The 27,162-nt window shown below is 40.9% G+C and overlaps 2 protein-coding genes across 3 annotated transcripts in view; one reads left to right on the top strand and one right to left on the bottom strand.

Moving 5' to 3' along the window:
* Positions 1 to 3,345: 3,345 nt before the first annotated feature.
* LOC131576412 (uncharacterized) lies at positions 3,346 to 9,309 on the bottom strand. The gene is given in 3 exon segments (XM_058833121.1): positions 3,346 to 3,689; positions 3,691 to 4,199; positions 8,881 to 9,309. Coding segments are annotated over 3 exon segments (828 nt in total). The 5' UTR covers positions 9,107 to 9,309; the 3' UTR covers positions 3,346 to 3,596.
* XYLB (xylulokinase) overlaps positions 6,914 to 27,162 on the top strand; it is a 96,428-nt gene continuing 76,179 nt past the window's right edge. The window contains exons 1-4 of one of the 2 annotated variants that reach the window (XM_058833119.1): positions 6,914 to 6,977; positions 7,451 to 7,482; positions 25,043 to 25,125; positions 25,942 to 26,011. In XM_058833119.1, coding sequence (XP_058689102.1) covers positions 6,929 to 6,977; positions 7,451 to 7,482; positions 25,043 to 25,125; positions 25,942 to 26,011 — 234 coding nt within the window. In that variant the 5' untranslated portion in view covers positions 6,914 to 6,928. Of the gene's footprint in view, positions 6,978 to 7,450; positions 7,483 to 22,576; positions 22,792 to 25,042; positions 25,126 to 25,941; positions 26,012 to 27,162 lie in introns of those variants that run through there. The other variant, XM_058833120.1, reaches the window with a different exon arrangement.

Below are 27,162 nucleotides of genomic sequence, written 5' to 3'. Positions count from 1 at the left end.
CGCCATGTCCGCGCCCTGCCCTGGCTGTGAGGGGCTGGGCCGGGCCCGCTGCCCGGCGCGCCGCGGGTCAGAATTCGTTTCGGTCGGGGCGTTCTATGGGGTTTGGTCTCTGCGTGCTTTCAAGCCTAGTGAAAAAGAAAGGAATCACAGAATCACAGCGTCAGTTAGGCTGGAAAAAAGCTCTGAGGTCATCGAGTCTGATGTATGATGGAACACCACGAAGTCAACCAGACCATGGCACTGAGTGACGTGTCCAGTCTTTCCTTAAATATCTCCAGGGACGGTGACACCACCACCTCCATGGGCTGCCCGTTCCAGTGTCTGATCTTCCTTTCCATGAAGAAATTCCTCCAAATATCCAGTGGAAGCTCCCCTGGCACAGCTTGAGGCCATGTCCTGTCCCTGAGGAGGTTTACCGCATCCGTCTGTGTCAGTGCCTAAAGAGGGGCCAAGAGCATGGACCAGGCTCTTCTTGGTGGTGCCCAGCAACAGCACAAGAGCCAATGGGCAGAAACTGATGCACGGGAAATTCAATCTGAACGTGAGGAAAAACTTCTTCCCTGAGCAGTGACCAAGCACTAGAACAGAGAGAGTGTGGAGTCTTCCTCACTGGAGGTATTCCAGAACCATCTGGACACAATCCTGTGCCGTGTGCTCTGGGATGGCCCTGCTTGAGCTGGGACACTGGACCAGAAGACCACTGTGGCCCCTTCCAACCTGACCCATTCATTCTCTGGTTCTGTGAGACACAACCCATGAAACAGCAACTTACAAGTTCTAAGTGATGTCCACTATTTAGAAAAATAAATTAATTGTTATTAGAATTGCCACGTTAAGGTTTAGGGCTCAAAATGTTTCAATGATCTCAGACCTTGGGGAAGGTTAACAGCTTGGGAAGAAGGAGCTACTGCTGGTAGTGAACACAATGCAGAATTTACAGGCCGCAAGGACATTGGGCAGAACTCCCAAGATAAGGAAGAAACAAATAAAACCAGCTCAATAACTGTGTTGAAATCAGCTCCAACTGGGTAAAAGGTAATTCTGGCAGGGACGTGTCACGAATACTTTCCCAAGAAACCCACAGACTCAAAAGATGAGAAAGTGCTTATTAGCATAAGAAGCAAGAGAATCATTAACCAGTAGAAGATAGAATACTAATTAAGAAAAGAACTACCTAACTTGTAGCAGATAAACAATAATGGCTTTGTTTGCTAAAATGTATAAGTAGTGAAATGTTTTGATAGTGGGTGTGCTTGATTTGTGGGAAACCACCAGCACCCAGGCTTTTAGAACTCAGAAAAAAATAATGTGTCTCTCAAGTATATAATTGGCTTGTTGCACACTGGTTAATGAATCCATTTCTGTGACAACATCAGGAGCTTCTGGCTCCAGAGTATCTGATAGCTCATTCCTGGGACGTGATGGGGATCCCCAAGGCTGCCTAAGGGACAGGAGAGGCTGAGTGCTCTGCAGCCACCCCTCATCTGTCACCTCTGTGTCTGTGAGTCAGAAATGTGCAGGTTGGGGGTTTTTTCTGTATTTTTTGAAGGCAGCAGTGTTGCGGGTGAGATTTAGCATGGGAGTCTGTATTTCCCCATCAGCGGGGATGGGCAGGGTCTTGCCTGGTTGTGGGGCTATCAGAAATTAACCTGGGTTCAGAGACTGGGCTGGAAGAATACATGAGGGGTGTGGAAAAACCTGATGCTAAAAACCACCTCAGGCTGAGGCAGTGCTCCAGTGTCACTTCTAGACCCCAAAATGTCCTGGAATGGGAGCAGAGTACGAGGCTTCAGGAATTTGGCTGTTCAGCATGGGCTGCTCAACACTGTGTTTTGTATTTGAGGTCCTCAGGGGGTTGGGGCTTGTTCCTGGAATGTTTTTGATGCCTGTAAAAGACATAAACTTTTAATGGGTAACACCAGTTACAACTCCTGTGGGCTAATTCTTTCATATGACCAGCAGCTTGCTGTCCCAGCAGCAATGGGATTTCATTCTGTTTTACTCTATTTTATTTATGTGTGACTGAAGTAATTGCTCAGAAGTGTGATTTATTCTAGAATGGATGGACCTGAAGGAATGTCCTAACATTTTCCTTAGGAAGTCAGGCAAACTACCATGAGGGTCCTGTTTCCATCTTTGGAAATGGGAACCTCAGAGGGATCATGGGCTTGTGAACAAGACACTGAACTAGAATTTTAGGATTCCATGGTCCCTCATGTGCATAAATCAGTCAGGCTTGCCTACTGATAAATTCAGAGCAAACTTGCTTTATGACAGTCTTGAGTTCAGTGCTTGAAACCTGGCTACATTTGTGGTAACAGTGATGAAAGCTCCTGCCCATGATGGCTAAACATGAAGAAGTTAACAGGAAAGGTTTTGCAGATCAGGTGCCCTTGAGAAGTGGGAATTTCTAGTATTTGAAGTTTTAGGCTTTTTTCTTATTTTTCTGTTTCATTCCCACTACAGCTGCTTTAGCAGTTTTTTAGGAAAAAACCTATAATTTTCTCATTAGACAGTTGTGTGTGTGTAATATTCCAGTCTCATGAAATCTTAGTGTAGCAACTTTTCTCATAACTGAAACTACTCCACTAACAAATGAAAACTTACTGAAAATGCTCTTTCATAATGTCCTTGGAAATTAAATTGAAAGATCCTCCAAAGGCAAAATGCCTTTTCTAAATTAGTTCCAGTCAGTACAAAGTACAGTAATATGCTAGAGAAGCCTGAGGAAAGGACAAAGTGTTTGTATGAGATTTTAAAAAGGTGTTAGTTACTTAGTCCATGCATAAACCTGCACTGACTTTAAAACCAATGTTTTCAAGGTCCGTGTTTAATTAAGATAACTAAATCAATCAAAGGATAATGAAGTTTTTGAAGTATTTCCTATCAGGTAATTTCTTGTTTCATATGGACTAATTGTTATCTAGTATTTTTCCTTGTTATACCTACTATGTTATATCTATGCTTTATCTTTTTTTTTTTTCTTCTTCTTTTTTTTCCCCTTCCTAATCATTCTTTAAATACTGAACTGTGAAGAAAAAGCCCAGTTATTATGATGTCCCATGTCTACCCATTTGCAATGGGGAGACATTTCCTATCTCTGATTTTTGTGAAGCCTACATTTGGAAAAGAGACCTGTAAGTCTGAACACTTACAGCCAGAAGTGGGTGACGCATAGATCCTGTTTGTCATTGAAAAGCACCTGCAAGAGAGATCTCCTCCCTCTAAAGATCTTGCAGAAGGGAAGACCTCATTAGTTTTCCAATGAAACAGTGAGGATAGATGGGAACCAAAAATATATTATGATAAAATTTATGTATCAGAAAGGAATTATATTTACTAAGTCTCATTACAACAATAGAAATGAGCAGAGATTTTATTAATTGACTTAAAAAATACATCAGAAATTATTTTGAATAGCTTGAAAGTGAATAATGAAATCATATGTTAACAATTATGAAGATATTGAAGATTATATAGTCAGAATCTTCTGTGGCTAATAAAAGTAGACTCTCAGCAGATTGATCTGTGTAACTAGAAAGACTATTTTGCTATTTTAAGCTTTAGTCAAGTTTCTGACTAACTTCTAGGTATTACTAGAATTGTGAGACATATAGACCATACACTTCATTGTGAGACATATAGACCAAGCCTCCTTGCTGCTTCAGAAATTCTGGGCCCTTTCCTATTTGGGAAAGGGTAAAAGTTCAGTTTGTTGCAGGCTGGTGTGCATTTTATAGCAGAAATCTGCTGATGTGCCCAAAGTGCTGCAGTGGCTGATTTCAGAGGAGGCTTTTGGCAGGAGCTTGAAATGTTGCAGCTGTTCTCTTTGCTGAGACCGTTCAACACACTTGAGTTTCCCAGTTGCCTGAGCTGAGACAGTTCACTTGCTCCTGCTGATTCCATGGTCTGTGGTGTGCCATTTCCCATTGAAATCAGTCTCTGGTTGTCAAAACTCCATGGTGTGCTGTTGCCATGGGAAAGATCCCAGGAATCTCCTTGTCCAGGGGCCTGCCCCAGGCAGTGGGTTCCCAGGTGGATGCGCCATAGCAAGTCGTCTTCTGAGTTGCCACTGTTGATTGTGTCCAGTGTAACCTTTCTGACAGGAACATCTCCTCTATATGACTTCGATCTTTTAACTTTCTTATTAATTAGAACAGGGTTGACCATTGATTCTGGCAGAACATATTCATGTCCACCTGCAGGAGAAATGCATTTGTGCATGTTACTATGGTAGCAAAAATCAAGGGTGTGATTTCTGCAGCATAAACTCATCTGAAAAGCTTTAACATGAGTTTTAGCTGTGCTCTTTCTTTCAGTGGCTGAGAGTAGTGCAAGTTCTTTTGATGCCAGGTTAAGGAGTAGAGCTACTTTATGCTTGCTTTTGCAGTTCTGAGGGCATAAATGGTATCCTAGTTTTAGTCAAATGAAAATGGAAATTCATCAAGCCAATATTGATCTGACTGGTACTCTAAGACTCATGAACAGCACAGATTGAGAATTGACTTTCAGTAATTAATTGCTTGTAAGCAAAACTTCTTAAGGTGAGTAGGGACTTGCTCAGTGTGTTGGCTAGTGCTGTAATTTGAAAGACAAAAATGTTCTGTTTGATATTGTTTGAAGTTTGTATTCACAGCTTAATAATATTGTGACTATTTCCAGATGAAACAAGTTGTGAATGTCTTCCTTTTCTTAATGAGGGATCATGAACATTACAGGCTTGTATTTTAATATTTTATTGCAGTTTTACTATTCCAGTCAGTATAAATTGTGTAAGTAGCTTGTCACACTAGTGTTGCCTGACTGATAATTTAGAGGAATCTGCTTCCTCTGTGAAAGGTATAGAGTAGCTGTAACAGTTGGAGAGATTCTGCTCTCCTTTTTTTTATTCCTCTATAACTTTATTTCTAAAGCACTATGAAAGTTACTTTTAAAAATGTTTAAGATATTAGGGACAGAAATGCTAATGCTACTTTGATTACATGTAGCAGTCATCAAATTATGGACATGACTGGTTTTCTGTGTCTTGAAAATGAACAGAAACTAATCTATTACAGTAAAGATAATCCATTGGCACTAATGAAATATACTTCAGTTGGTACAAATACAGCTTAAAATAGGGGTTGTGCAGAATGCTGGCTTTATTTACAGGGTTGACTTACAGTGACTGTGTCTGTTGTAGTGCAAGTTTTGAAACACATTAAAGAGAGAAAAGTGAACATAGAAGATTGCTGATTATATTTTGAGTGTCTCTGAACAGCTGTTTTAAAAGGATTGTAATCCTGAATTTGAAATGAAGCTAGTGTGAGTAGGATGCTGCCTGCACAAAAACCCAACAGCACAACCTCTGCTTTATAGCTGCCTTTTGTGTCATCTTTACAAATAAGTGTTAGGAGATGTCAGACCCAGCTGATTTACTGGCAGTAGATGAACCTGTACAACAGGGATTTTGCTAAGCAGTGGCTTTCTCTGCTGCCTTTGGCTCCCACTGCCGAAACAACAACCCCAGCATAATATCACAGAGCTTTTTCTGCTCCTTGGCCATGAAGGGTTGATCTGATAAGAGCTGTTTTGCAGCATGGCTGGGAGGGAGAGCCATGTCAGGCCACATTGGTTCTCGTGCCGTGTTACGAGGAGAAAGGAGACTGAGGCACGTGCAGAGCTTTGAGATACAGGTGTGTTTGTGCATCCGTCTGTACAGTGAGGTGTGTTAACAGAATTTCTTAGGGTGACACCACTCAGAGAGATAAGAACACACAATTCTCTACCATGCAACAGTGAGAATCAAAGCTATGACTGGACCTCATCCAAGAAATAAAGCTGAGTTTGGCTGGCTACAAAAAGAGTGCAAATCAGAGCCCTGTGTGTTCTGCAGAACAGCACAGTGTAGCACCAAGCTGTGAAAACCAAGGCTTATTCTCTGTATGTGAGAGAAAAACCAGGAGAAAATGGAACTGAGAGACTGAGGTGAAGCACCTTTGCATGTTCATGTGATGTTAACTGTGCTCTTGGCTGGACTGACATTGATAGGCAACATCAGAACATCTAGAACCTTATGAACTGGTCATCAGAATAACTATGTTCTGTCTTGAGGTGATCAGAAAGTTCAGAGTGACAAATCTAGTCCAATTTGAATAGTGTGCACTGGTTTTTAGTTCAAGGTTGATTTAATTCCCTGCTTGGCTACAGGTGCAGCACACAAAATTGAGCAATGACCTTGGATAGAAATGCGATAGTCCTGAACCACTGGGTGTTGAATTAACACACCTCCAGCACTGTCCAAGCTTCTCAAGAAAGCTGCAATTATACAGATCTTTCTTTCTGTTTTTCCGTCTTTCTTTTTTCTCCTTGTAAATTGTGTATTATTTTGACTTGTTGCAGAGTTGTTTACCATCTAGCCATATGCTGTCATCATTAATAGATACATTTAAGGTTTCTGGAGTGGCAAAAAATCTTATCTCAAGTTAGCTTGGGAAATACTTGGAAGAGATTTCTGCCCCAGTATTTATTCTTTTGTGACTGCATGTGCCGAATACTCCCACTTAATTCCTAAAGTAAATACTGTTTTTCAGCTTCTTAGCCAATAAGTAATGAATACACTGCTGTGTTATTCCCTAACTGGTGCCTTTCAAATCTTGTCATGGTCTTTGTTCTCAAATAATCAGGAGTGGGCAGAAGCATGAATGTGGCTGTGTGTATTGGGGAAGAAACAGAACAAAGTTATTTTCAGGTGACTTCTTTGTTACTAACCCCTCTGTCAAGAAAATAGAGAAGTTAGAGGGTCTTAAGTTCTGTCTAAAGGTCCACAATTTCACGACTCCTGCAGACAGGAAGTGACATACAAAGCTAAAAGTCCTCTGGAAAACTTGGAATTACTGTTCCAACTTGGGTGCAACAAACCTACAGTGCTCAAAATCCCTGTGGTTCCATGGAAGGACAGCTGCTCTGCCAGGCAGGAGCAAAGCAGGGTATTACTGGTAAGAACAAAGACCTTTGGCAGGGACTTTTAAAACCATGGGGGACTGAAGGTGCTCTCCTTCCATCAGGGTTTGTGTGTCTGGCCTTTGAGGTTTGTGTGTATGTGTGGAGTTTGTGTGGTGGTGCTGTTGTTGGCACCCCTTTCCCAGCACAGCCATAATTTTACCCTCTGGGTAGGGAAACAATTTGCTGTCAGTACAAATCACTGATACATACATGGAGTGCCTTTTGGAAGTACCTGGAATTTCAGAGTAATGTAGGGCAGTCCTGATATGGCAATGTTTATTTCTGCTCCACATATTCCTCAAAACTGTTGCATGTAACAGGTGCAAAGTGCTGAGCCATGTAATAGGTTTTCCCAGCTTCCACAGGAACATGTAAGATAAACTTTTAGGACCTTGAATACTCAGCATAACAAAAATTACCCAAATTCCAGCTGCTTCTAACAGTGACATTAATTCTTTCCACACAGGTTGTTTGAAGATAGAAGTTCAGTGCAGCAGGGTATGTGGTTTTGGGAATGTTTTGGGGAATGTGCACATGTATAAAAATATTCATATGTGGATTTTTAACCTTACTACATTTTAAACTCCCCAGAAACTGTGCAGTTCTACTTTCTTACATATTTTAATCTTCAAATGGCCTTGCAAAAAATCTGCTCTGATTACATTCATTATATCTGAAACTTCATTTGAATTAATCTGAATAAAGGCTTCTGCTCCCTTTCTTTAACTCACATATTTTTCCTATAACTGATTAGATGGGCTGTTTTGTCTTCAAATTAGTTGTTTTTTGATACCTGATAAAATAAGCTTGTATATATTTTTTTTCTTCCTCACAGAGATTTTAATTCTTTTAGCATGAGAATTTCAAAACATTTGGATGAAAGAATACTGAAGAGGCAAATCTATTGTATAGTTCATATTTACATGTTTTTTTTCTGATTGTTTTAATCATGAAGTCTGACACCGACAAATTCTAGAACTGTTGAAAAACGTAGAGGAAAATGTAAAGAATTAAATAACCTAAGTTCTACATTTGTTGAGCTAAATACTAATATGAGAGGTGAACGAAGCATGGGTTTTATATTAAAATTAAATTCAGAAGACAATTTCATTGTTTTCTTAGTATTCTCAATATCACTTTAACTTGGAAAGCTAATGTATCAGTGTGGTATTGTCAGCAGTAGTCTAACTAAAAACTTTAAAATAATTGTATGTTTCTTATATAAAATCTATATTTATATAAATATTAATTTGACATGGCAGGTAGATGAGTGATACATATTCTTACTTCTATTTATACACTTTCCAAGCAATATGCACTGATAATACTTCCAAAACAGTACCTTTTGCTCAAAGCTTATCTTAGTTACCCACTATGACTTTTAATTAGAGTTATTTCTTAACAAAACCCCAACTCGTGCTTGTTACTTGATATTTGCCATTGCTTCCTGTAGTCTTTCTTTACACAGATAGAGATGGGAAAAAGGGAAAGGTGACCCAGAATTGATGGTTCTGGTGGAAGCATTCAAGAGAGCAGAAATATTACAGAAAACATTGCACAAATACACTTACCATAGACATGAAGAACATGGTTACTGTAAGGTTTGCTATTTATGTTTAGAACTTTATTTTACTGATATAAAACCTGTAAAACCTTACCTCAAATATGTTCATTTGTTTCAAATACATAATAATATTTCACTGACATGAAGCTTATTGATATAAATGTAAAACCACCTTTCAGCAAAACAAATAAAACCCCAAAATGACAGAAAAGGAATTTACTTCTACCTTTCTTGAAGCTGAAGACAAAAAGAACAAACTAGGTGTTATTAAAGATTTAAAGAAATCATCTTTATATTACATATGCATTTTTTTTCTACAAATATAAGCATACCTGTTTTATATACAATAATGTGTTGCAGTTTTTGCTTCTGTTTTATATGGTCATACTGCTCTTCAAGTATGCTTACATCCATCTTGGTGAGCTTCTTGTCACCTTCTGAAACCTGTGACTCTGAGCTATGAGTCACTGAAAAAATACCAGTCACGTATTTGTAAACCTTCACCATCTGTTCCAACAAGGAAGAAAAAGTCAAGCAGAAGCAGGACATTTCCTTCATTGTGCTGGCAAAAAAAAAGCAAATCAAGTACAAAGCATCTGAAATCTTCCTAAATGAAGGAGTAACTTTTTTCCAAGCACGGTGACTTGTGTCAGGAGTTGCCTGCTCTGCACTGAAGCTGGGGATGTCACTTGGGTTGTTTTCATGCCGAGTGCCCGGAGCTCCTGCATACAAGAGTTCACAATCAGGTCTGCATAGCTGGATTTAATGTTTACTTAAGGTTGTGAGCATATGAACCTTTGCCAAAAAAAACAGTGAAGTACAAACCCTCGTTGAACACAGCCAAGTGCAGAAAAAGCTGGGTAATACTGGTTTATGTAGCAATGCTAATTCTTAAAGGCATGCTGTTGTGGAGGCATCCCCAGGCCAGGAGTTCCACCTGGGAAATATTTTTCTTTTTTCCTATGTATTTTGTGTCTTTCCCCCTCCACTCTCTCTTCCTTAACTTTCAGTTACATTCTTGCTGATGTTTCTTGGGGCAGTGGGATGGGAGGAGAGTATTTATTAAGCTTTCATATTTTTGTGCTTATTGTTGCCTTTCAAATAATATGTTAAAAGTATTCAGGCCAGGGTGCAGTCAAAAAAATATGGGCCAGTAACACTTGGAATAGGGAGACTGGAGACATGAATGCCTTACTCTGATTCATTCAGGATTTCTGCTGTTCTGTAAAATGAAATAAACTACAGAAATAATAATTTTGTTAATGACAGCTGAGCAAACTCTTAAAATGCACGGTAAGCTAAATTTTAAAACTTAATGAACTTTTAACAGTATTGTCTCATAATGAGGCAAAAATTTGAAAAATGTGTGGCTATCAGGTAAAGTATAAAGTTTTGCTGGGGCTGTGTACTGCAAGTTTTTGTCCATGAAATAGGTCCATCAAGGGCCCAAGACACTAGTATGTGAAAAAAAATTGCTGTTAAACTGCAGTTTTGATACAATTGTGCATCTGCTCATTTTCATGCAGTGACACATTTTTGGTAAGAGTTTAAAAGGACTATCTCAAAACTAGTTTGAGTAAACAGTCAGGGTTATTTCCTAAGAGCCACTTTTAATGCAAGACAGAGTTTTTGTAACTAAAATGTCATCCTCTACAGACAATTTACCTTTTGTGTGGCATAAACCAAGTAGAGAAATAAGGCTTGAAACCCAAACTTGATGGAAAGGGCAGAGAATTGTCAGGATGGTTGGCTAATAAATGCAGATTAATAAAGAAAGCAGCATTGATTTTTCCTAAAGACAAGGAGGAAAGGCACTGGGCACAGCTCTGACACTCTGGGAGAGTGGAGGCACCAAAGCATCCCACTGAGCTAGGATCGCCCTGCAGCAGCCCCGGGCACCCACCTGCACCCCATGGGATGGGCACAGCCTCCAGGGGATGCTCAGGGATCCAGCCAGCTGCTCCCTGAGCTCCTCCCCAGGAGCAAGGCAGGAGCCGCTGTCCTTGAGGCGAAGGGTCCGGAGCGGCTGGGCCGGGTGCTGTGGGCACAGCAGCAGCGGGTTCCAATGGAACCTGGGGTGTGGGGACACGGGAGCCAGGCGGGCACTTGTCACAATGGACAGTGCCATGTATGGCCGGAGGAAACACCGATGGGTTCCATGATGCTTTTTCCCATCTTCTGGGCTTCAGGTCCTGTGATACTCTTGGAACTGTGAGCTGGAAGTGTAGGCTTAGACAGGTTTGTGCAAACATCTCCAGATGCAGTATCCTCCATCAGGCACAACAGAGGTCACAGAATCACAGAATATCGTGAGTTCTGAGGGACCCACTGAGGTGATCAAGTCTGAAGTGAATGGTCCATACAGGGATCAAATCCACAACCTTGGTGTTATTAGATCAGCTCTAACCCGCTGAGTTAAAGTCAGTGGAATTGTACAGAAGATTAATGGTTTGAAATTGCCTTGAGTGAAAGAAAGTGGTAGTTTCTCTTAGAAATGGATAGCATTCCTATTGCTTTGACAGTAGGCTTTTTTTTTTATCCACTGGTCTCTTTTCAAGATACTTTGTGAGGGGATATTTTATTTTTCTGGCTGAGAAGAGTTTGTGTCTAGAAGGACATAAACTGTAACTGTTAGACTGGTAATAACCACTCACTTATGAAAACTTGCACAGGTTTGTGGTGCTGCTGTGGCACAAGAGAAGTTCATAGAATCATGGAATGTTAAGGATTGAAAGGGACCTTAAAGACCATCTTGTCCCAACTCCCCATGCCATGGGCTGGGACACTTCCTCAAGGAATTGTCCAACCTGGTCTTTATCACTGCCAAGGTTGAGGAATCCACAGCCTTCCTGGGCAACCTGTTCCAATATCTCACCACCCTCACAGTAAAGAATTTCCTCCTAATATCCAGCCTAAACTTCCCCTCTATCAATTTGTACCCATTACTCCTTGTCCTGTCACTACAAATGCTGATGCAAAATCCCTCTCCATCTTCCCTGTAGGCTCCCTTCAGATACTGGAAGGTTGCAATGAGGTCTCCACACAACCTCTTCTTCACAAGGCAAGATGTTAAATCCCCTCTACAAAAATCAGTTGTGCTACTACAGTTACATCTGCATAGTTGAAAGGGTTACATTCCCTGTGTGCACACAGGGTAATAACAGTTACCATGTATGTATGTAACATATCTGTAACAGATATGTTACATTCTGGTAAGGAAAGTGTGTTGTTAGATGGTGTCAGGGAACAGAGTAATAGATTCCAAGTTTTGTTTTCTGACAAAATACTGAGAAACAACAATATGTTATTATAAAATGTATATATAAGAAAAAGATGCCATTTACTAAGACTCATTAAACAACAACAGAAATGAGCAGAGGTTGTATCAATTGATTAAAAAAGTTACAAAGGTAATACAGATTATGTAGTCACGATATTCTGTAGCTAATGAAAGTAGTAAACCCTCAGCAGGTTGACCCATATAACTAGGAAGACTTCTTTGCTATTTTAAGTTTTAGTCAAGTTTCTGACTAACTTTTAGGTATTACTGAACATCTTCATTGTGAGACATATAGGGTCTATATAGGTCATATACCAACCCTCCTTGCTGCTTCAGAAATTCTGGGCCCTTTCCTATTTGGGAAAGGGTAAAAGTTCAGTTTGTTGCAGGCTGGTGTGCATTTTATAGCAGAAATCTGCTGATGTGCCCAAAGTGCTGCAGTGGCTGATTTCAGAGGAGACTTTTGTCAGGAGCTTGACACATTGCAGCCGAGACTGTTCAACACACTTGAGTTTCCCAGTTGCCTGAGCTGAGACAGTTCACTTGTTCCTTCATGTTCCTTGGGTGGCATCGTAAATGAGTGACTGAATCAGGCTGAAATCCTGCAGATCCTGGGAATCCCCTTGGAAGTTCTGTGTCTGCAGGTGACAAGACTCTAGATATGCAGTGCACAGAGTTCTGGGAAGGCTTAGCAGGCTCACGTGTGTAAGTCTGCTGTAGCTGACTTGTCAATAATTACTCCTGCCTTCCCAATATGCTTGTGTCTTACAGTTGTGTTACCTACCTCAGCTCAGTCCTTTCCTGCCTTAGCAGGGTAGAGAACAGTAAACACAGTAAGTACTCTGTCAAACCCTGTGGATAGTCTTGAAGTTGGCTTCTCTGTACCTCAGAAAAAGCACATATCATGTTAGAATTGTTCTGATGTACAGAACAATTGGCTTTGTTAGATATACTTTGAAACTCTGCCTTCAGCAGTGACAAACACCTGCTACTAGCAAGCAGTGCCTCAATTGCCTTGTTTGTCCAGGGCTCTGAGTTGCTGTCACATGGAGTCTGCCTCTGGACCTTCAGGCGGTTGCCTTATACATTGGGACAGGAGATTCAATTAACTTCATTACAGTTTGAGCTGGCATTCAATACAAACATTATTAATGGTCATAAAAGTTACCCAACCTTTTTAAAATTCCAGTCACACTATTTGACTCTCTGACCTCCTGTGAAAGTGACTTGTGCAGCCTTCCTGTGTGTGGCAGGAGGAATTACTGGGATAGCATCCTTAAACCTGAAACATAAGCTCTGTCTTCAGGGATGTGAGCTTCACTTCTCATTAGAAGAACATTTAACATGTAACGAGTTCGTATTAGATCAGAAATTACTATTAATTATTTGTGCTGTGCCATTCCCTCAGGATCACGGAAGAGCCATCACATGTAGTCACATGAATGGTTTATACGAGTCAGACTCCTCCCAAGCACAGGTAAGCTGCAGAGCCAAAAACCAGGTAAAGGAGCCAGATGGCTGGTGAAACAAAGGGAATGAGTCCAGGTGGTACAGCAGAACATAGGAACTGTAAACAGGATTAGCTCAGCCAGTCCCATATACATCGCAGTTTGTTTGCTTTTCAGGGAAAACTTGTGAACAGTCTTCTCAGAATTGTTAAGGCTGGAAGAAACCTGCAAGTCAACCCAGCACCACCACGTTCACCATTAAACCATGTTCTCAGGTGTCATTCCCCAACTGTTTTGTAAATACTTCTGGGGATGGTGCCTCCACCACTTCCCTGGTCAGCCTATTTCAATGGTTTATAACCATTTCCATGAAAGAGTTTTCCTAAAATCCTTTTTGAACCTCTCCTGGTGCAATGTGAGGCCATTTCCTCTCATCCTTGTTACCCAGTAGAAGAGACTGACCCCCACCTCACTATGAGCTCCTGTCAGGGAGTTGTAGAGGGTGAGAAGGCCCCCCTGAGCCTCTTTTTCTCCAGACTGAGCCCCCACTTCAGGCCCATTCCCAGCTCAGTTGCTCTTCTCTGGACACACTCCAGCAATGTCTTTCTTGTCGTGACAGGCCCAAAACTGCCCACAGGATTTGAGATGTGATTGAATCAGTCTCTGGAGGTGTGTATGGGTTTGTGTGTGTGTATGTGCAGGTACACTTTGCCATCAAGGCATGTCTCTGTGTCTGTATACACACACACACACACACATACACATATATATATGCATATACACGTGTGTGTGGGTTTTTTTGTGAATAATTTGCAACCAGGATATGATTAATAAAATGAATTGCAGCTCTAATCTGCATGACATCAGAAAGTACATGAGGTTAATTGTGACTTTGATGTGTAGTGAGCTGATGTAGTTAATCCTTATTATGCCACTGGAATAAACTTGAAAACAGATTACCCACAGGTTCTGTTCTTACAAGATAGTGGAACAACTTCCTTTTAGGTATTGGCTGTTTAGGTATTACTCATAAATAAAAATAAATTCCTATTGTCATGCATGCACACCATGTGATTTCTTTTTAAATCATCCAGTCAATCTTTAAACTGAGTTCCCTGAAGCTCCAGAGCCCTGTACACTTTCCCAGTACGCAGCAGGTGGCACTATTGGAGTGAGACTGAAATGTTAGAGATCTCCATTTGGGTTGCACTATGTTGCTGAGGAGTTTAAGCTGCCAAGCCATTTTCTAGCACTGGCACATGTATCTCTGAACAGCACTATAGGTTCTGAAAATTTATGGCCATGATTAGGTTTGTGTCAAAACTTGTTCTTTTTTAATTGAACAAATTCTTGATCAAAACATCATCTGAGTGGTTTTCACTTGATTATCCACTGAATTCTGAAGTGCCCTATTTCCCTTAAGTCTTTTCTTTCCATCACAATGGAACCAATTCTTCATTTCCTTGAGGCAATAAAAAATTTGAGAATACTTCATAATCCAAAAGCTGTGGCTTTTAGAACCTGAAGTAGATGTTTACTGCCCTTGACCTTGGTTGCAAAATCTCATTTAAAAAGATGCAACTAATTTTATCTCATACTAATTAATTTCTGTGTAGTAAATTAGTTTTTTATTAAAAATTGTTTGGAGGACCTTTTAGGAATAATTGTTGATTTAAAGATAATTAAAAGTGCTCACAATGGTTAACAGACTGAATGCACTTCCTGTAACATTGGGTTTTACTGCACACCTGAGACTAGAGGTATATTATTCATAATATTCGTATGCTGAATTATAGACATGTTCAGCACTGTTCATGGAGGTTAAAAAGAATACAAATGTCTGTAGATTTTAACTGGCACTGAAAAGGAAAATCAAAGTAACTGTGATAATCCCCTTTCTCTAGCTTTCTATAGTGCCTTTAAAATTTTTATTTTAAAAATTGTAAGTCTTGGAGTGTAAGAAAGTGACTGTTTTATTGTTAGAAAATGAAATAACACAAAGAAAGATAGAAACAAGGTGGCTGCTATTATTTGGATTCCAGAAAGTATTAGTAGAATCAATAGTAATTGTTTACTTTTTAGTGAGATTTTTTGATAAGAGCACACACATTTCTATTGTTTGAAAGCACAGCCTTAAAGCATGCCCCAGTTACGGCTGTTGTGAGCAGAGCACAAGACTTTCTGATGGTGCAAGATTATTTCTGGTGCTCTCATCGTGTCCTTGCTAATGGGGTGAAGGATCCCATGATGAAAGTTTTCAAAATGATCTTGAGATGTTTCCTATTATCTGATCTTTCTTGTGTTTTCAGACCTAAAGGGTTCAAGTATGTCAAAGGAAGGGACCAGCTGTTGTTCACGTCCCTCTGAAGGTTGGGTGAGCTTGGGTTGCATGTAGTCCATCTTGACATTTCCTTGATAGGATTCTAAATACCCGTTTTATTCCTTGTGTCTTTAGGTAAATATAATTAGGTAATGTGTGTAGGAAGGTATATACCAAATATCTCTGATCCTGCACTCTGCCTGAGTGTCTCTAAAGGCTTGAACCAAGTTAACACTGAAGGTTTCATACCAAATATCTTGTACTTCACATGCTTTTGCCAGGAAAGGTTGGACCAGCTGATCCTTGAGGTCCCTTCCAGCTTTGTATCCTGTGAGTCTATGATTTAGTACTCACTTATCTGGCTTTACAGGTGTGAGGAGCTTGGTGCTGTCCAGTCTCCTTTGCAGAACCATTCTTTGTCGGTTTTTTTTCATTTTGTGGATGGTAAATGTGGTCAAACAGAAGTTACTGTGCTCCTGCGTATCAAATTCAGTTGTGCTGCTCATGAGGAGTTAAATGCAGCAGATGTTCTGTATGTGTTTTTTGTACCTGACATAAGTAGCATTTAAGAACCCCTTTCCTCTGTCTTCACTTGCTGAGGATTAAATTATATTCCTTTGAATATAATTACAGAAAGTAAACTAAAATGCTGTAATTTGCTTTGTTAGAAGGCTGCTCCCTCTGTTGGTTGTCTCATTGATAGGACTGGAATCTCTCCTGGGCAAACAACCAGCCTCCAAAATTGAGGGTCAAGAATTGTTCATTTCACAGCTCTGCTATCCCTGCCTACCAAGAATTTCTGAAATTCCCTTTTAGAAGTGACAATGTGCAGAGGCAAGTTTAAGAAGAGACTGAACATATTTACCAGTTAGAGATTTTAGACAAATGAACTTTTGAAATCTGCCCTCACATTTCCCCTGGCATCCTTCTGTTCTGTTGTAGTGTGTTTCTTGTTAATGGTATGTTCTGTTGTTGCCCAAGTTGATGGTTTGGTCCAAATTACCATCCTGCCCGAACCCTCCCACCCCACGTTGTCAATCTACCCCGAGGCTCCTGTCAATCCTATTTTAGGCCTACCACATGCTTGGGATTCCACTTGTGAAATCTCCTAAATTTTGACATTTCATTAGTCCATATGACCCAATTTCCTCCCCTACCTCTCAAATTGGAAGATGATTTTGTGAACCCTGCCTTTTATCGTCCCCAGGATATCTCTGATTAGCTGATGTTTTGTACCCTCCCTTTGAATCGCCTCCATATTTCAGCTGTTGCACACTTACATTTTCTGTCTTTTGCCCCCAAGATTCCCCAGATCAATAAATCCTCTATTACCCCATGAAAAAGACCTCCCTCTCATCCTTGCCTCCTCAGAGCTCAGACTGACAGCCAAAAAGCCATAAAGCAGGTGCTCTAGTCACACCTTGGGTCATCCTGCTCTGGGGGATGTGAGTGACCCACTCCTGGTGCAGGCTGAAGTGACAGAGACAGATAAACTCCGGCCCATGTGTTACTCTTCTATACTAACTACATTTCTGACTCTTTTCTATCCATGGAGCTATGAAGGCTACAGTTCTGGGATGTGAAAACAGCCTGTGGTTATTTGTTCTCCCAGGAGACATAATAGGCATATAGGAATTCTGTGGGAATTTCAAGCAGTTTCTAAAACAAATTGTATAAGCTATATAACTTTTCTGCCTTGATTTTTCCACCTAAAAACTACAGGATTTTGACTCACTTTTCACTGCAAGAAGATTTTTGGTCGTTGCAGGATGGTGCTGAAAAGAGCAAGGTTTGTCCCTTATTAGTTTCCAATTCAGGCATTGTTTGAGGAGGAATGAGTTTATCTTTGATTGCTTTTAATCAATAAGATGTACTTATCTGTAAGTGAAGTTTGATAAGAATCAAGTACAGGGTGAAAGAAGTGGTTAATCTGTTGTTAATGAAAAGTTTTATCTGGATGACACCATCTTGCTTCTGAGATATTTGCTTTTGAGCACTAGAACACAAACTACTTTGGTATTCATTGTCAAGAAACTCTACTGGGTGCATAAGTTAACTTTAATAAGCCTTGCAAATGGCTGTAGTTAGGATAGCCCTCCAAAGAGGACTGGTACTATTGTGAGAATGAATGTGGACTTGAAGTCTGTGCAGAGGAGGAAAGTATCCTAAAAATAATTTGTTATTCAGAAGCATCCTTTACTTCTCTTCCATGCAGAAATCTCATGAGAACTTTGTACTGCACTTCATAATCACTGGTAGCCTAATTGAGTCAAGGAAATTACATCTGTAAAACTAGAGTATATAAAACCAGATACAATTCCACAGTGCCTGATTCAGTACCCATTGAAATCAAAACATCTGCTGAATTCAATGGAAGGGAAACAGGAGTATTTTCAGTACATGATCAAATAGAAGCTGCAAATTGACCAATGCCCATGAAACTGATGGTATAGTTGAGATTGTGTAGTTCAGCCATCATTTAAATTCTTTTCTTCTACCTACCCATTATTTGTGTGCTCGTGTGTGCTTTTATATGGAATCCTGCACCAGTTCCTCATGAGTTTTCTGTAAAGGGCCTTAACTGGTTAATGCAGTACCACACCTGGCATATTGAATATGCACATGTCAAAAAATTAAATCAGCCAGTGAGTTTGTGGAGTAATTACTATACTTAAATAATCTACATTTTTAGTCTCTGTGCAACAACTGTGCTGTGGGCTTTGTTTTGTGGAACTCATTCACAGGGATTTTGCTGAATCTTTGTAAGTGCCTTCAGAGAATCACAGAGTGGGTTAGGTTGGATGGGACCACAGTGGGTCATCTGGGCCAACATCCCTGGTCAAGGGTTGCCCTAAGTCACATTGCACAGAACTGTGTTCAGATGGTCCTGGAATGTCTCCAGTGAGGGAAACTCCACAACTCCACAACCACTCTGGGCAGCCTGCACAGCAACAAAGTTCTGCCTTACCTTCAGGTGCCCACAGTACAGTCAGTAAAGAACCACCCACGTCAATACATTGCTTTTAAGCATCAAGTTCTTATTCTTACCGAGTGAATAATAAGACTTTCCACTGCATTTGGAGGTATGGACAAACATAATGTTTACCACAAGATCATGTGCAAAAATAGCTTCAACAGATAAACACATATTTAGGGAAAGAAAAACACTTTTGGTGTTACAATGCCATCTCAATAAAACAGGAACTTAATCTATTAATTTGTGGTCCTGTGGTATTTTTTATTCTCAGTACTTGGTTAAACATTGCTGGGGATTTTGTGATAAGAGTACTTGCAATGCCGAGTAGAAAGGGAATGACCTTTAGAGCGTTGCCTTTGTTCAGATTTTGTTCTAGCAGGTAGGTCTAGTGCTCAGGCTGAGATTATTTATTTTTTTAACGAGATGTGTTAATATGTTATTGTTGTGTTACTTGGAGCTTAACATTGTAAACATCTCCCACCTCATTAGCAGCAGTGCAGGTGACTCAGGTTACTTGGCAAAAAGGCTGGCTTGCATCTGACCCAGCTAACTGTGTTTAATGTTTCTGAGGCCAATTAAAGAGCCACAAGATTTCTTGTTGGGAAAAGGATAATTGTGCTGGCAGACTTAACAATGCCTGTACTAACATGGGCTGCTGTGGTTTATTGCATGTTCATTACTTAAGTCTCTATTTACACTGACTCTTACCTGTCCCATTGTTTCTGCTGGGCCCACCTGTGCTGATCCCCCAATGTGAAATACCTGCTTGGGGCTTGGAAACACTTGGCTGCCCTGCTACTTAAAATAACTAGTTAGGTGCCCAAAATCTACTTCTGGAAGCAGAAGGATTGTTAGCTTTGTAGTTGCCTATGGGCTTCTTGTGAAGGTGTGAGTCCTTCCACATCCCATTAAATTATGTAGCTGGTATAAATCAGATTAGCTGGACTGCTGTCAATACAGTCATCCTAATTTATAGCAAAGGTCTGGTCTATCTGCTCTTTAGCTTGGCATGTCTCAGATGATGTGATGATAATGAAGCCTGGAATTTAGGCTATCACTGTTTTCGAAGGAGTTCCCCTGTGCAAAGCTGAAGAGTGCAGTTAAATCTAAGTTCATATCAGGGTGCAGCTGAGATCAGAGGCAGGTTTTGATACTGGAAGTGAGAATAAAAAGTGAAAAATCTCAGTATGTAGGAATCTCGAATACAGTTAATTTATGGTTTGCAATGAATTGATATAAATGTGCAGTTGCAGTTAACTTGACAGTGAGGTAAGAAAAAATAGCTTTAATTGACGTTCTAGTTGTAACTTATCTAAACAGCCAGGGGCCTAGGAAAGCATGGAAATATTGCTTCTCCATCAGGTCAGAAACTAGTTAATAGGAAAAGGGGAATAACTTGCTTTTCCCTTTACTCTGCTCCATGTGTCTTGAGTGATTAATCTGTGCTTTGCCTCAAGCTGTTAATCTGCAGTGGTGACATTTCAATTATAAACGGGATTTTGTCCATCCCCTCTGGAAATTCTGGATTTGTCAGTGCTAAAACATCACTAGTACATGAATGCAACTTCACTGATAAATGCACAACTAAACCTTCTTTGCTTTCAGGAAACATTTTTGGAAGCTATGGCAGTATCTGTAGGCATGAATTTAAATCCAGAAAGAACAGCAGCAATGAACATTTTCCATACTCAAACAATAAATTTCAAATAATTCCAAACTCAAAATAAATTTGAGACAATGCTGCCTTGATAAAAAGATGGGCAACAGAGTGACTGGGTAAGGCATTGATTCTCCAAACGTCCTTACTTTCTTTTGAGAAACATGAACAGTGAAAGTAGCAAAAATAACATTCCCAAGTTGTCCTTCAGTGGGTTCTCCTCCTGACTTGTGTTGGCCCCTTGTTCCTAATCAAGGAGACTGATAATACAAGGGAGGTTATTCCAGCCCCAGCTTTTCTGTGCTGTTTAAGTCAAGCAATTTGTTGGTTTTTTGGGAGTATTCTGATCTGATTGCCGAAGAATATAACTGATTCTTACACTCTTAAAAGATTGGATTTTTTTATTTATAATCTCTGGTTCCCTTTCTACTAGCCAATACCTCCTTTAAAAAAATTTAAATCCACAAATTTCTCTTTTTCAGAAGTCATTCATTGTTCTTATATTCAGACTTACAGACTTAAATTTATTTTCTTTTTTTCAAATATTTTGAAAATTGCAGCCCTTCAAGCCTCAGCCTTTGAATCAGTTATTGTTTACAGGGACTGCAGCCAATGAAAGGGCTGAGCAAACCTCCCCTCTCTGGCTCACCAGCCACATTCAGCATTAATAAAAAACCCAGCTTCTGTGTGTTATTTGATCCTTTATTCTGGTATAAATTACACTGAGGAAACAGTTCTTGGTAACATTTCAAAAACCTTATTTCCTTCACAGCCACTGGTTAAGTGAGACCTTTGTTCAGGACAGGTTCATCCAGCATGAGCTCTTCAGGGGCAGGCAAATTCCACCACTACGTGGTGGGCCATTGTTCTAAAGGTTGTTCTTCGCAACAATAACTAGAAATAATGAAAGTATAAGTCTGTGGGTGTTAGGGCTTTGGAAATCACTGAATGTATTTTTAAATGCTCAATCCATGACAAAATTTTATAATATTTTATAATTAGAATCCCAGAATGTTCTGAGTTGAAAGAGACCCACATGGATCATCAAGTTCAACTCTTAAGTGAATGGCTCATAGAGGGATCAAAGCCACAACCTTGGCATTATTAACACCATGCTCTGACCACCTGAGCTATCTCAAATTAAGTGTTTGTACTGTAAAAATAGTTTAAGATCCTGGGCATGCAAAACCTATTTGACTTCATTAAGGCTCTGCTGAGATACTGCCTTGACTGTGGAATGGAAGTGTATTTCAGATGAGTCTTCTTTTGATTAAGGAATGCCACTTTGCTTGTCACATGCTACAGCAGATAATGCAAAATCCTAAAACCTCCCCAACCCTCCCAAGTGAAAAAAGGCAAACTAGAAAACAATACTTCAGCCAAAGTAACAATACTGTGCTTTCTAATGGAATGCTGTGTTTGTGCTGATTAGAGTGTGATACCACAACAGGGCTGTGGGATATTAATCGCAGTAATGGAATATTAAAATTTAATTAATTCCTTGGGACTGTGGCTTGACGTTGCTCATTTTGATTTGTTTCTGGTTCCTGGGTGATTCCTGCATGGCAGCTCTGGTGTTCTCTCACTGGTCTGGGCGCTTCCATTGGGGGTCCCCGTGTTATCTGTGCTGGTTATCTGTGCTCAGCTGCCCCATGCACCACCCTGGTGTGACCCAGCATCACATCATCCCACCATCCCATCATCCTGATCCCAAGCCCCTCAAGATTTGAACAAGGATTTGTGTCAAACTTTGCAGGTTTGGTGGTTTTTTTTTTTTTTTTTTTTTTTTTTGAGTTGCTAACCAGTAGCTGTAGCTGGACAGTTATGATTAAGCAACTGCATTGTGAATTCTGTATGCTTGGCTAATCTGTTGTTTTAAGGAAAGGGAAGACAGTCCCAAGATTAATGGGCTGGACAAGAGCCACCAAAAGTGAATTCAGCAGAACTGAGCAGTAACTGAGGGAAAAGTGATTACAGCAGTGGGTAATTGCGACCATCAGCTCATGGACCGCCTGCTCAAAACGGACGCCAAACTCGGATGCAGGGAGAAGTCACGTAATCTGTAACCAATGAAAGCTGCCGCCTTTGTTAAAATGTATACTCAGTGTAAAGTTTTAACGACCTGTGCACCAGCCTTTTGCGTGTTACCACGCAGCTCCCTGCTTTGCGCAAGCCATAACGAAGGGACAGCATCACCTCGCCCTGGTGTGTGAATTGGGGCTGCGCAGCAGGGAACGGGCCCGCGTTCGGGACAATCCCATGGCAGCATCACCCCACCATGGCCTCGAGCCACCCCTACATCATCCCCGAGCTCTTCCCGGCCCCTCCGTGCAAGGGATGGAGCGCTCGTCCCGCTCCCTGCTCCCTGAGCACTCATTAACCGCGGTGCTACCGCTACCGCTCCGCTGGGCTGGGCCGGCGGCTCCTGCCCGGGGAGGCCGGGCCGGCAGAGCCGCCCCCTTCCCAGTCCCTTCCCGGTCCCTGCCCCAGCTCTCCGGCGAGGGCCGTGCCGTGCCATGGCCGCTCCCTGCTACCTGGGCTGGGATTTCAGCACGCAGCAGGTACCGCGCACCTCCCCCGCCCCTCCCGTGCTCTCCCCTCCCTCGGCCGGGCGGCGGGGCCGGGGGCGCCCCGGCTGCTGCGGACCCTGCCCGCTGCGGGGCTGCGCTGCCCGCTCCGGCTCCGAACGCACCCGGGTTGTGGGCACGGGGGCTGCTCCGGAGGGATGCGGGGGATGCGCTCGGCGCTCCCCACTCCACCGCGGCCGCCGAGCAAGATCTGGGCCAGGCCTTCCTTCTCTCGGCCGCTTCCGTCCCCTCCCCGCGCCTTCCGTCCCCGCTCTCCTGCTTCTCGCGGCGGGGCTGCCGTGCGCGGCTGCTCGCGGTCCCCGGGCCGTGCTCCCCGCCCGGGGCTCGCACCCGCTGCAGCCCGACACGGCTGATAACAAATTATTCACGGGATCACACAATCCTTAGGGTTGGATTGCCCAGAGACGTTGTGGAGTCTCCGCCACTGGAGATAGATGTCTATGCAGAATCATGTGCCGTGTGCTTAGGGACGAGCCTCCTAAGGCAGGGAGGTTGGAGCAAATGATCCACTGTGGTCCCTCCAACCTTACCGATTCCGTGAGTCTGTGATTATCTCTGCAAATAATCAGTTCAAACCTCCTGCCAAGGCAGGGTCACTTGGAGCAGGTTACACAAGAATATGTCCACGTGGGTTTGGAATGTCTCCAGAGGGGGAGACTTCATGTCGTTCCTGGCTATCCTGTTCCAATGCTCTGCCACAGTCAATGTAACAAAGTTCTTCCTCATTTTGAAGTGGAACTTCCTGTATTTTAGCTTTTGGGCATAATAATTCCAAGCTATTTGTGTGTTTTAAGATGTCCATGGCCTTCACACAGTGCATGTACCTGGTTCCCATTTCTCCTTCACCTTCATCCCTTTGTGTTTGCCATCTGAAGCAGTGGGTTGTATGTCCAAATGTGTCCTGCTTCCCCATCCTGCTAGGGATTCGTTAAATCCTGGAGAATAGTGCTGTGGCCCTTCTCTATGTGCAGGCTGCATAAAGACCCCTCTGCTGCTTTGGGAGCTGGGATTCACACCCAAACCTGGCTTCCCAATGTCCTCATGCTAATCAAGACTGTGAACCCGAATGCTCAGGTTTCTGCTTGAAATTCTGATTTGTTGGCACAGCCAGGTATTGCTGCACTGCAAATAGAAACTCTGCCCAAGTTGTGCAGAGGCCTGAATATGTTAAAAATAGGTGCTCAAGCATAAATCACCATTATGGCTGTGCTGAAGTTTAGGAGCTTGAAAAGACACATCCAGGTTAGGTTGATCAAGTGTTTTCACGGGGACGTGCTGCAAGCAGAGAGCCAATTAGGCTGCAGTGGGTCAGAGCCATTTTTAAGCTAGTGCAGGTTGGTAATGAGTTGTGCCAGGGCATAGATAATGGCTCTACACTACTATGGTAAAAATGGGGATGGCCTTGTTATTTGAATGCAGCTCCTTGAAATGACAGCCTTTGTAGGTTTTTTTTTTTTTTATCAATTCCTTTAGCAGCAGTTTGCACTTTCCCCCTGGTTGAAATAGACACAGAATGTGAGCTTCCCTCTTGCTTTTCTTCTCAGCTCTTACTGTCTTTCTTCAGAACTAGGTGAACTTAAATAAAGACAGATGAGGAAAGGTTGTGGTACCCTTCTAATTCATGCTTACAAGAGAGCTCAGCTTTATGGAGCTGGCCATGTTGCTTTCTGTTGCAGTAGTTAAAAATACATTTATGTAATGCCCTCTGAGCTTTGCCAAATGGGCAGAGTTTGATTTGCTCACCATCTGGGGAGCAGGAAAAATGTTCAAGATACCCTAAAGGATCTGTAAGGTTCCTTGGTAAGATCAGGCAAAAAGAGGAGGTGACAAAAAAGGAGGGTGTATGATGCCTTTAATCTAAGATACTGTATTCTTTGGAGGAATTGGAAAAACTGGCTACTGTGATGCAAGCTATGAACCTGGTAATATGTTTGCTGTTCTTTAGCACATGCCTGTAGCCAAATCTTGTGCATTACAGGAGAAAGAAAATACAAACAAACAAACCCACATGTTTCTGAATAGGTGACGTGCTGGAAAATCACATAATAACTTGTTTAATGTAAAATTATGTTGTATCCATACAACTTTCAATGAGTTGTATGGATTGGGGTGATTTTTTTTTTCTTTTTCATTTTGTCTGTGGGAATTAAATTATTATAAATGAGTCATCAGTGCTATTCAATTATTGCTAGATTTTGTTAACTTCCTGTTTTATATCTTCTAGTTGAAAGTCATTGCTATTGATGAACAGCTGAGAGTCATTTACGAGGATAATGTTCATTTTGATAAGGACCTTCCAGAATTTAAGTAAGGCTTTTTATATTTTACTTGGGTAATAATAAAGCTTTGGAGATTGGGGTGAGGGGACTGTTACCCTATTTGGTCTCATTGATATGTATTGATATGAAAAAGTCATGCCATGTTCCTGTTTCTCACTCTGCAAGGGTAGTATATGCTCTTGCCTTCCTTGCATTTAAATGTAACAAGAGCTCCTAATAGGAAATAAATTAAGAAAATATACCCCAAAATATTATGTATAAATAAACCATTAATTTTCTTTTGGAACTTCAGACTTGTGGACATGAGTGGGTGGGATGCTCTCAGAACAGCATGTAAATTGCATGAGGGGAACATCTAAAAGGCATTTGGAGATAAATTCAGTAGTTAAGATATAGAATGACAGTATTTGCTTACTTAAACAATAGGCTAGAATTGACAAATGTCATCCTCCACTCACAAGTTTCTATAATACACATTTATTTGCTTGATGGTTTAACAGCAAAAATTGAACTTCATCTTTGAGGTTCAAGTCACTAATTGTGACAGAAATAACTATGAATTACATGGAGCCAGTGAGCAGTATCAGCAATGGATTCTATCCCAGATCTTCAGGATCAGGGCCTTTCCTTGAAAATAATTTACTTTGCAATTGGGTCAAATGTGTCACCTCCTAGCAGCTGGCTTTTACTTTTTCATGTTTCAAACACCGATCTGTGCTCTTAACATAAAAGCATTGCAAATTCTCTTTGGTCATTAATGAACTTGAAGAACTGTGCTTGGCATGGAAAAAAAAAATAAAAAAAATTGCTGAATTTACCAAGAGAAAATCCTGTTTTTCTGTAGGACTCAAGGTGGAGTCTATATTCACAGTGACAGACTGACAGTCACTTCACCAGTGCTTATGTGGGTCAAGGTATGAACAGCCTTTATATAGATCAACTTTATCCTTGCTGTTACAGAAATGAAAGTTTATTGTGAGAATAGTGGAACCCATCACTCAAATCAACATAGTGCCTTTGCTTACATTCTGTTTCTTTGAAGTGTTGTTCTATGTCTTTGGTATGCAAATAGTAATGCTATCAACAAACATAGTAGAAATTGCTAACATTTTGATGAGTTTTTTTTGTTTATTTCTTCACTCACTACTATTACAGCATTCTATGTGTGAGATATTCCTTCCTGACTTTTCTTCATTTGAAATAAAGACTGTTTTTTTTCCCCTCATACACAAATAGGGCAGCTGTCACTTTGCCTTCCTGAGATCTGTGTTTTTGTAGCTCCCAGGTTACTTAAACTATTTTGTTTAGAATAAGCTTTGCTCACCAGTTGATGTTACAACTGGTAAGTGGTGAAAGGGCAATTTATTCACTGATCCACAGTAACTTTGACTAATGTTTATTTTGAAGTACAATTTTTTTTTCTATTTTAAAATAAGGCCTTCCTTACTTCTGTGCAGATTCTGCAACACTTACATGGTACTATGTAAATTTGTCTCACTAGAGGGATTTGAATTGTTAAAATATTTGAAAGGTCACAGAACCCCCAGTTGGTGATCCACAGTAGCTGACAAAGGTTTGGTAAATTTGCTTGCAGTTGGTTTTTTGAACCATAATGAAGAGGAACTGTTGTGATTATTAAATTAATAATATGATGAGATAGGTATATATGATGTTTCTTTGGAAGTCTTGCAGTGGTTCATTTGTCAAGAGAGTCTGGGAAATGCTGATCTAAATTAAACTATTTAAAGATAGATTAATTTTTGGTTTTAAACTCCAGGAAAATATGTAAAGAACAAAATTTACCTAGATGCTTGAAATCACATGCTAAAATCACTTGAATTATCTGTCTGTTAAACAATCTGTGAATTTGTTGACACTGGAGGCACTGGTATTGAGCTTATCATCTTGTAGGATGGGGTGCAGGGTGTACCCTATTAAGATTTCATGGATTTTCAAAAGTAAGAACGGAAAAAGATAATCTTGCTTTGTGCCTAGCACTCTTAAAGTGCTTTTTAATGAATTGGAATTCTTTAATTTTTGCCTCTTATTTAGGATTCAAGGAATG

The sequence above is a fragment of the Poecile atricapillus genome, chromosome 2, assembly GCF_030490865.1.
Source record: "Poecile atricapillus isolate bPoeAtr1 chromosome 2, bPoeAtr1.hap1, whole genome shotgun sequence".
Lineage (NCBI taxonomy): Eukaryota > Metazoa > Chordata > Aves > Passeriformes > Paridae > Poecile > Poecile atricapillus.
Note: the sequence above shows the minus strand (reverse complement) of the source record. Positions and strands in the feature narration are given on the sequence as shown.